Source organism: Octopus bimaculoides, chromosome 20 (genome assembly GCF_001194135.2).
Source record: "Octopus bimaculoides isolate UCB-OBI-ISO-001 chromosome 20, ASM119413v2, whole genome shotgun sequence".
In the NCBI taxonomy this organism is placed as follows: Eukaryota; Metazoa; Mollusca; class Cephalopoda; order Octopoda; family Octopodidae; genus Octopus; species Octopus bimaculoides.
Genome location: NC_069000.1, coordinates 30,494,605 through 30,505,637, shown reverse-complemented (window position 1 = coordinate 30,505,637; position 11,033 = coordinate 30,494,605). Strand labels below are relative to the sequence as shown.

At 38.8% G+C, this 11,033-nt stretch overlaps 1 protein-coding gene across 4 annotated transcripts; it reads right to left on the bottom strand.

Moving 5' to 3' along the window:
• Positions 1-354: 354 nt before the first annotated feature.
• On the bottom strand, positions 355-8,437 carry LOC106876410 (zinc finger protein 98). Of its 4 annotated transcripts, none has more exons than XM_052975058.1 (3): positions 8,275-8,437; positions 4,440-5,234; positions 355-1,914 (listed from the first exon to the last, which is right to left on the bottom strand). In XM_052975058.1, exon 3 carries the CDS (start codon positions 1,911-1,913, stop codon positions 957-959), a length of 957 nt encoding a protein of 318 aa, XP_052831018.1. In that variant the 5' UTR covers position 1,914; positions 4,440-5,234; positions 8,275-8,437; the 3' UTR covers positions 355-956. The 4 variants fall into 4 exon arrangements, with proteins under 4 accessions (XP_052831018.1, XP_052831019.1, XP_014780432.1 ...); XM_052975059.1 differs by having other exon boundaries at positions 8,300-8,437; XM_014924946.2 differs by lacking the exon at positions 4,440-5,234.
• Positions 8,438-11,033: the final 2,596 nt, after the last annotated feature.

Below are 11,033 nucleotides of genomic sequence, written 5' to 3'. Positions count from 1 at the left end.
ATATAAATTAATAAAGGACTGAACCAGTGCGTGTGTTTATTACCGGCATAATGCCTCTCCCAAGGTTTAATTGTATTTCTTTCAACACACGTATCCACATCAAGAATCTTGCACACGAAATACACATACGAAATATATATATATACATACATACATACATACACACATATACTGGGCTTCTCTCAGTTTCTGTCTACCAAATCCACTCACAAGGCTTTAGTCAGCCTGAGACTATAGTGGCAGACATTTGCCCAAGGTGCCACGCAGTGGGACTGAACCCAGAACCATGTGGTTGGTAAGCAATTTAAAAAATTTTATTTTGTTATTTTTAAATGAAGAAAACCAAATCAAATATTAGTGTCTAGTTTTATTTTACTAACATATATAGGGAAATGGGATTGTATGTGTATATTTGTGTGAGGACATGTGTGCATGTATGTAGGTATTACTTATACATAAGAATGTGAGTGTGTTTGTATGCATGTGTAAAAAGTTGGGTGGAGTAACATGGATATAGAAATATAACTGTTGTAAGAAGCAATACTAAACAAAATATAGAAAAGTTTCCATTTGTAGTTCAGGTCATGGACACGATGACCTTTGACATGTTCAATTTTAAGGTTAGCTATAACACATCAGACCAGAGTTTCTTTGTTTTCTTTTCCTTTTGTTTTATGTGTGATGGACTTGTAACATGTTTGGGCAAGGTGTTGTGATTTCATGTTGACCCCTTGCCCTTTGTCCCATTCAGGTTAGCTTGGGTCAGGTCAATTTCCATAAAATGACCTGTGAAAAGTTTAGTTCAGATTGTACTTTCGCATGTTCACTCTTGACACATTAAGGTCAGGTCATACTACACCATGACAAATTTTATATGCTGACTTTTTAAAATACATCAGCTTCGGCACATTTAGAATATGGCATGTCGACATTTGATATGGTCAGTTTGGATCAGGTCAAGTCATTTTCATGTGTTGACCTTTGACATGGCTGGATAGTGCCACCATGTTCTGAAAAGATCTTTTACAAGTGGTACAAGTGTAGGCCTTTTTGAGGGGGTTATGTATGACTTGGTGAGCAGTGAGTGAGTAGAGATATGCAAACTTTCTATGGCATACCTCACACTCATACGAGCGTGGTTTATCAACAAGTGGCATTGGAGTAGTCTCATGTATTTTCTTGTGCATCAATAGCACTGACTGTTTGAGGAAAGTTTTGTTGCATACATCACAAGTATAGTACTTTTCCACCTCATTCTGTGCTGGAGACTTTGTATGCGATTGGATGTGTTCAGTAAGGCTGGCTGCTCGTAGGAACGATTTGCCACACTCAGAGCACTTGAATAGCTTCTCAGCTGAGTGAATCTGAGCATGTGAAGTCAGGTGTGACAGTCGGACAAAGGTGCGTGCACACACATCGCATGTAAATGGCCTGTTGGCATTTGTATTGTTGCGGTTAGACAGCTGGGGAAGAGCTGCTGATGATGGAGTCCTAGTGGTAGAACTAGAAGAAGCAGCTGTATTATTAGTAGCAGTGGTAGAAGCAGCAGAAGTGATTGTGGACATAATATCATCTTCGTCATTGCTGTCGGTGTGGTGGCCACCACCAGAAAAGCCTCTGGCAGTGTGAGCTGTTCTCTCATGTGCACCCCGGTCAGCAGCTGAAGCAAAAAGTCGTTGACACACTTTGCAAGGATAGCCAAAAGCTGTGGCCATTCCCAGTCGTTCTCGGTCTTTTCGCTCCTTCCTCATAATGCTGTGGTGAGCTTTCTCAGCATGGACGGCCAAAATGGATTCAGTTTGAAAATTCTTGTGGCAGAATCGACAGGAAAATGGTTTCTTCTTACAAAACAGTGGTTTCTTCTCAGGTGAAGGGATGTTTGTGTAATCATTGTAGTTGATGAGGTCACTCATGCTGAAGATAAGAGTTAAAACGAATAAGTTAAAATGAGGATTAAGACAAGATCAAGATGAAGATTACAATTAAAGTTAAAGTAAAAATTGTTAAGATAACAGTTAAAGTTCAAACAAGAGTTAAGATGATTGTTAAGGAGGGAGTAGAGATAAAAAGATGCAAGTTAGTTGATAGTTAACATGAGAGATTAGACAAGTTGAGAAATGACAGTAAACTATAAGATGAGGGCTAAAATGAGAGATCAAAAGAAGAGTTGAAACATCTCATATTTTTGTCTTTGGTGTTCTTTACCTTTTTCAGTTATTAGACTGTGGCCATGCTGGGGCACCTACGTTGAAGAATCTTTAGTCAAATGAATTGTCCCCAGTACATTTTTTAAAGCCTAATACTTATTCTATCAGTCTCTTTTGCTGAACTGGTTGTCAAGCAGTGGAGGGAGGATGAACACACACACAGATATAAATACATTATATATATATACAACAGGCTTCTTTTCAGTTTCCATCAACCAAATCCACTCAAGGCTTTGGTCAGCCTGAGGCTATAGTAGAAGACATTTGTTGAAGGTGTCACACAGTGGGACTGAACCAAGAACCATGTGGTTGGGAAGCAAGCTTCTTATAACACAGGTGTTCTAAAAAACATTTTTTTTTTATTGTTACAATTCTTGAATTGTCTCTACAGTTGTTATTTACTCTAAAGTCAACAAATCCAACAAAGCTATAATTAAAGACATTCCAAATTAACCATCACATCTTTTTGTTTTCCCAAGCGGTGTATTTAGGTCACTATTATCCATTACGAAAGTAGAGTGTGATTTAAAGGAAATCTGGTTGCTACTTCTTGCAGATTTAATGACTACATGGAGTTTCCCTTATTGACTTGTTGTAGCACATGTTGATAAATAGTCACAGTTAGCGAGTGGTTTAAGGATACACACAGGTAGCTGACCTGTAATAGATCTGTAGTTGACTTATGAGACAGATTCAAGCAGTCAAACAAATCATTTGTTCAATGTTTCTGTGTGACACATGTCAGATTTTGGGTCAATAAAAACATGGTCACAATTTTGAAAGCAGTAAGGCAACTCTTTAGTGGGTTAAGCTGTTATATTAGTCTCAAATTTTGGTGCAAAGCCAGCAATTTCAGGAGAGGGGATAAGTCGATTACATCAGCCCCAGTATTCAACTGGAATTCATTTTGTCGACCACAAATGGATGAAAGGTAAGGTTGACCTCAATGGAATTTGAACTCTGAACATAAAAATAGACTGTATGCTGTTAAACGTTTTTAATTCCATTAGACATTCTAAAATACTATTAAATTTCATTCAATTTTAAAAAAGGTAAAATCGGACAGAACTTATGGGATGACCTGATATATAGATATATATTTTCATAAACTTACCTGCACAGTTCATGCCTTCAGTCGCCATTAATATTATTATTTACTAGTAATATTTCTATATATGATGGAGTCTCCCATTGAAGATGATGTACAAGTGTTCAACTTTTGCCAAAAATCCTGCACAAATGATTTGTTTCAAGTGATCAAATCTTCATGCCACACATTAGCTCACACTCTCCATCAAATCCATGTTGCCTGAACAGGTGCATCTTGTACCACACGTCAGGTGTGGAAGTGATTGCTCCAATGAGAAGTGTTTTGCTAAAGAATACAATGCATCACCTAGTCTAGGAATTGAAATCACAATCACTAGAGTGAGAGCAACACCCTAACCACTAAGCCATGCAAACACATACACACATATAATGAGCTTCTTTCAGTTTTTGTCTACCAAATCCACTCATGGTTGGCCTGGGGCTACAGTAGAAGACATCTGCCCAAGGTGCCATATAGTGGGATTGAACCCAAAGAAACAAGGTTGAGAAGTAAGCTTCTTACCCACACAACCACACCTGCACCTTTTAATTTTTCTTTTTTTTTTGTATTTAAAATGTAATATACACTATTTTAACTCTTTAGTATTCAGATTTTCCTATCAAATCTAATGCTTATTTATGCACATTGCTTTGAATTAAGCATGCAACAGCTTGTAGCTTCAAGATTTCAATGATGTAATTGTTTATTTTTACAATGACATAGTGGGGTCAGTGTGAGAGGCCAGATCTAACCAGTTTTAACATAAATCAGGTTGAATATTTTAGCCAGTTTAAGTGCTAAAGAGTCAATCTAATTAATTATACAACACCTGTTGTATGATTAGTTAATCTAATTAATTATACAACACCTGTTGTATGATTAGGTAATCTAATTAATTATACAACACCTGTTGTATGATTAGTTAATCTAATTGATCATACAACACCTGTTGTATGATTGCAAACCCCAATGGAAAGTCTTTAACTTTAGACGTGACCACTTATTCATGATAATCAGAGAACTGAGAATTCAAATTGACTTCCAAGTTTTGTTTGTTACGCAAGTGTAGAGAGGATGTGATGCAAGAATGATTCCTTGATATATGTAATAACTTGTGTGTTTGTAATGTTGAATAATTTTACCTTTGATATCGCTACTGAAGCATGTATTTGAGGTCCCTGTTTATAGCAGCAATAAGTGTTAGTGCCTGTGTATCATCATTGCTTTAACAAGTACTTTTCCATATCTGCATGGGTGGAATTTTGGTTTAAGCATCCCATATAACCCTTCAATACATTTTTTTATTTTTAGGAATTTGCAAAGAATGTTTGTGAGCTTGTGTTCTACACTTGGGAATTTATGAAAAAAAAAAATTCTTTTTTTCATTTTTAACCCCATCTCCATCCACCTCTGTAAATCCTAAAATTTCTGCTCTTTTTCAAGTTTTCTTTTAAATCAGAATTTAAAATATAATATGGACAGTCTGAAATTTTTGCTGAAATCCAAGCAATGGATTCACCATTGCGTGAATCATCATTCCAATAAATGTATTTGTGTGGTGAAAAATATTGAAGAACATCAATACATGTCAGAATGACAAAAAAAAAACAACAAGAAAGGTAGCAGGTGGTCGTGGGATGTGCTAAAAACATCAGCTAAATCTCTCTTAGCTCACACACACACAAAAAAAAATTTGTTTTTTCATAATCATATGAATTCCCATACATAGAACACAAATTCATAAAAAATATTTCTGAAAATTCCAAGAAATGGATAAGTTATGAGGGGTTATACGGGGTGCTTAAACCAGAATTCTGCAGACAAAAGTACACTGGAGAAAGTATTCAGTATCTAGACACACTTCCTGGTACCAGCACCCACATGTTTCCAAGTAATATATCAAACAACAAACAGCCCAGATATGGTGACATAGAGAGCTGGAAACAAAAAAAAAGACCATTTGAATGAGCTCTTGTTTACAAAGATCGCACAATATGTCAAACAAGCTCAGACATGTTTTTGCAGTGGATTACAGGCAAACAACACCATCTGACAACATCAGCAAAACCCATTGTTTATAATCAGTGAACACACATAAAAATGAGGAGAAATATAAACTCACACAAACACATGCACAGCTTCTTTTAATTGCCATCTGTCGAATTCACTCACAAGGCTTAGGTCAGCCCAGAGCAATAACAGAGCCTCTAATTTATATCCCTTCTCAGTCACTTCGCCATGTTTATTGGTAAAACACCCAACCCATGCTAATCTAATCTACATCACAATTACCAGCATTTATTACACCTATTTTTCTATCCTTGTATGGATTAGATATTAAGAGGAATTTTGGATAGGTTAAGTCTATAAAGCTGTAACTTGGTACTATTTGTGAGCTTAATTTACTGAGTTATAAACAAAAGATGCAATATGTTGTACCACTACTTGGTACCTGTTTATCATCATCAGCATTGTTTAATGTCCATTTTCCATACTGCACGGAAGTGGGAGACCCAGGAAGACATGGGATGAAGTGCTGAAGAACAACTTCAAGATGCTGAACCCTTCAAGCAGGCTGACAAAGGACCAAGATGCCTGGCGCCTTGCTATACTCAAGAAGACACATACTCTGCAGCAGAAGTGTTAAGACCGCTCCCTCTGGTGGTGAGGATTGAGCTGCAAGAGTCCTGTACCAGTGCCACATAAAAAGCACTCGTGGTGGTGTCATGCAACAGCACCTATGCAGTGCCAGATAAAAGCACCAGTGCAGCATCCCATAAAACTGTCCATGCAGCACCATGTAAAAGCACCAGTGCAGTGTCCCGTAAAAGCACCCGGCACCCTTTGTAAAGTGATTGGTGTCAGGAAGGGCATCCAGCTGTAGAAACCATGCCAAATCAAACTGGAGTCTGGTGGAGTTCCCTAGCTCTGGTCAAACTGTCCAACCCATACTGGCATGGACAACAGGTGTTAAATGATGATGAAGTGACTGACAAACAATGCCAGTGCTCACAAACTGTAAGATTTACCACACAAATGTACAAAAATCGTAGTACTGCATCTACCTGACTATAGTCAGCTAACTACAGAGGCATTATATGGAGATATAATGCTCTGTGTTCACCTAAAAACAGACATGAACCAAACAAAAGTATCTTTGGCAGCAACAGCATTAACTAGTATCCAAGTAGTTAATCTGTAGCGAGTGATTGAGCCTCGTTGTCCTGATGGGTGCAAAGGATGCTGCTGTTTGAGGTGACTGTTCAAGCCAAGGGTGGTTAGTAGAGCTGGAGGACTTTTATTGCAGAGAGTAAAGAAAGGCATACTATGCAAATATATTACATTTACCAAACTATAGACATTTTAAGGAACATAACACACCATGTACTATGTCCACTTAACTATACACAGGTTCTACTCAGAGATACAATTTAACAGTGTCCAGTCTATGCTACTGTAACCAGGCAACACTAAGAAGTACAACTCCACATTGTACCCAGTCTATGTAGCTGTAAACAGGTACCACTAAGAGGTACAACTCCACGCACCCTATCCATGCTGTTGTTAGCATATGGAGCTTTATGGAGCTTGGTGCAGTTGTTTAACCCCAGGTCAGACTTGATTGAGCAGACTTATGATCAATGGTAATTCCATCAGTTACCATCTCAACTCCATCCACACACACATAATGCATACAGAAGAACATTAAACCAATGAGTTTTTATTTTAAGATGGCGAAGTATGATTTGAAAAAGATCTTTTTTGTTTTTGTTTTTCTTCCTAGCAGTTCTAACAACCACAAGGAGTTTCCCGTTATTAACTGGTCATTCAGTGGTAAATCGATAGCGTGGAAAAGGACTTCTTGGCTCAGCCCATTTAGTTTCTCAGTGAAGGAAAAACAGTAATAAGTATTGCGAAGGGGATAAGTAAACGAGTGTTTCTCTGGTTGGCAGAGTTCAAGTTCAACGAAGAACACGGAAAAATACTGGCGAAACTCTGCAACTAGTGTCAAAGTATACGTGAATAAACAACACTTAGAAGAAAAGCCTCAGAAAGCAAATGTGTCATAGCATATAGTAAATGTTTCGTTGAGTCTCTCTCCCTACACATCCGCCGAAGTCCCCTTTGTCCAGCTTCCGGTTGGGATGTCGAAATAACGGCGCAGCATTGGAATGGCTATCGCTACTTAATGGAGAACAAACTTAGCAAGAAATTGAAGGGCAAAAGTGCTTTTTTTAGATTGAATTTTTTGCAGAAAAAAAAAATACTTTCAGAATGGTAATTCCTGTTGTACAAAATATAGAAATATTAAAAATGAAGGAAAACACCAAATTCCTTTCCCTATGTGGTAATAACAGCTATTTCAAAAACTCCGCAGAAATAACTTCGCGTATAAATAAATAAACCTATGCTGGTTTCCCTGATAATTATTCTAGTTCGATGATCCGAACTGTCAGCTTATTGTATTTTTGTGGAAGTGGTCAAGCATTCCATGACTGTTTGTACCCTTGACATAATGTCCACAGAATTGGTGCGATATACTGTGGGACAAGGCTGGCCCTATCAAATACAAGTACAGTCCACCTATCAGCCATGCGCAGTTACCGTCTACGCTATTTCATTAATAACTTGAAGAATATGGTAAAAGATCGCCCGATGCCATGCAACAGGATCGAACCCTCGACCTCTCTGCAAAGCGAACTTTGCCTGAATCTCTTTTATAAAAAAAAAAAAAAATTATGTGCGGATACAAAACATATATACATATCCACAAATGTGCTTATATACATATGTATATGTATAAAGATATCACTGTGTATGTGTGTGTATATATATGTGTGTGTATACGCACGCATATATATGTGCGCACACAGTTTTAGCAAAATCAAAACATAATTTCATCCGTCCATTCACCGCCACCATCACCTACCTACCTTTGTATGTGAATGTAGTTGTTACTGAAAATGCCATACTTACATTTGAGTGTCTAATTAACACTTACAATGTTTCTCAAAGTCTCCTTCGAACGGTCTTTGGTCATCAATTATTCTTTCTTTCTTTCTCTCTTTCGGAGGCTGACAATAATTAAAGTGAAACATACAAACTAGTGCCTCCGTCTACTGATAGTTTTTGTGGAAATTCATGTAAGAGGAGGCAACTCTCGTTATAAAGTTTTTCTTTTCTATCATTTTTTACTCCTTTTCACTGATTTTTTTTTTTTTAATATTTACTTTGACGAAAACTGGGGTTAGTCAAACTGAATGCCGCCTGGCTGATACTTAGTAATTACATTAATTTACGTTCAGAGTTCGAACGTACATATTATTCCTCCGAGATCTATTCAAACAACTCAGCAGCTATCATTTTAAAGGTTAAGTCGCATGATTGGAACTTTGTTGCTTCTTTTATTTAATTCAAATTGCTAATAAATAATGTGAGAGATAAAACATGAAAAAACTCAGTTAGTTGAGATACTATTCGGAGAATATAAACAAGATTTTTTAAATATTATTACGGAGACACACACAAATCCACTCACAAGGCTTTGTTGGTCCGAGGTTATAGTGGAAGACACTTGTCCAAAGTGCCATGCAGTGGGACTGAACTAAGAGCCATGTGGTTAGAAAGCAAGCTTCTCACCACACAGCCGCGCTTAATTTATTTTATTTTGGCAAGCGGCTTGGCTATCTGAGACACTGGGTTAATATTGAAAGCATTGCACTGTGGAAGAGACATTTGCCTTTTAAAAATACATAACCAACCATGACCGTCACTCGCAAGCGAGTATGACTCCGTAACATTCTCCATACCTTAGCAAGTCTATGTATTGGCAGAATTGTTAGCACTCCGAACAAACTACTGAGCGATGTTTCGTCCGTTTTTATTTCCGCTGGGGTCAACTTTGCCTTTCATCCTATTCGATTAAAAAAAAAGGGGCAGTCCAATGCTGGGGTCGATGCAACAGACTATAACAGTTGGTTTCGACCCACGTTTTGCCACAGAGTAATCACAAGCTGATCATATGCGCAAATCCCATTTCAATCCAATGAACGGCATTTGTTCACGTGATAGTCTGGTGGCATGACTGTGGGCAGAGCCTACAAATACAGCTCGTTTTAAGGCGGCGCGCTGGCAGAAACGTTAGCATTCCACCGAGGTCAACTTTGCCTTTCATCCTTTCGGGGTGGATAAATTAAGCACCAGTTACGCACTAATGTCGATGTAATCGACTTAACCCCTTTGTCTGTCCTTGTTTGTCCCCTCTATGTTTAGCCCCTTGTGGGCAATAAAGAAATAAGAATCGTTAGCACGCCGGGCGAAATGCTTAGCGGTATTTCGTCTCTGAAGTTATTGCGTGAGTTTCTGATGAAGTGTTTATCGAATTGTTGCCATTGTTATTGATTTGAATTGTTGCCAAAGTTGTTAATTCGTTAATTGTTGTTTTGTTTCCCATTGTGGGGAAAATGGAGAAGGCGCCAGAGGCAGGCCCCAGTTATGCGGCCGCAACGAGCAAAGGAGTAGACGTGCAAGAGTTGGAGGTCCGAGAAATAAAAGTGGAGCCCAGAAAGATGAAAGAGAGTGAAAAATTAATCACTAAGGAAGGTAACGTACTGAAGCTAACGCCACCGGAAGAGTTATCGGCCAACGTATTAAAAAGAACGGTAACACTTAAAACCATGAAGACAGCCACGAGGAAAATAGAAGCCATAGAGGAATGTGTAGTGACGCCTTTATAGCAGACGACATTTCCGGAGTTTTTATCCACGCATGCGCAGGGACTGGTTCCGGAGGGAGTGCAGGAAGAGTCTCATGCGCATGCGTAGTCATCGACATCCAAGCTTTCGCGCTTCTTTTCTCATCTCTTTCACCCTGGCCGACGAAGGGCCTAGATGTCGTAGCAGCCACTCTCCAGCATTCCAACTCTGGAGCTACACAAATAACCACGCAACTTCATTGACGGCGTCTCAGTAACCAAAGGGCGAAGTGCTGCCGAATTCTATTGTAATAAATATTGTTGCGTTGATAGTTCAGAATCTGCGTTCTGTTGTTTCTTCAAGAAATTTAATATACGGAAGCGGAGTACACCTAATGGTGTATAACCACTTCCCTACAAATGTATCAAGGAGTTGAAAAGATTTACAACATACATTACGAGAGGGTGGAGATACGCCATTATGGAGGTGCGCTTCACAACGGAGGAGGAAGCAATAAAGCACTCCACAGAGGCAACAAGATCAGAAGAATGGGTGCTCTTGCCTTCTTACTGCGGCAAACGTGTGGCCAAAGTGCGAGCGAGTAGGGTGCCACTCGAATTAAATGGCTGATGACAGCAATAACATATAATATGAAGGATGGAAAGATCTTGAAGGCTACCAGCACCCAGAGGTAAACTACTGGGGATATGGTATCGAATTAACTATACAGGAAACTACGGAGGATTTGAACAGTGTGGTGGATGAGATTGTGTTGCCAGAAGATGTAAGCTTGAGAGTTATTGTGCAGGGAAGGCCGCCGACATGTTTCACATGTAGAGAGAGGGGCCACATGAAGGGGTGGTGCGCCCAAAGAGTACAACAAGCAGAACAGGTGGAGAGACAGGAGAGTGTGGACCAGATCATAGTAACAGAAAAAGAAACAGAGAATTGATTTACTGTGGTTAAAAAGAAAAGAAGGAGGAGCGGAGGAATGAGTTCTCCGCCAGAGAAGCAGAAAAAGAAGAGAGAAGAGGTGAGAAA

What these genes read in the sequence shown, in the direction of transcription:
- LOC106876410 (XM_052975058.1), bottom strand. Translation starts at nt 1,913, where the DNA reads ATGAGTGACCTCATCAACTACAATGATTACACAAACATCCCTTCACCT.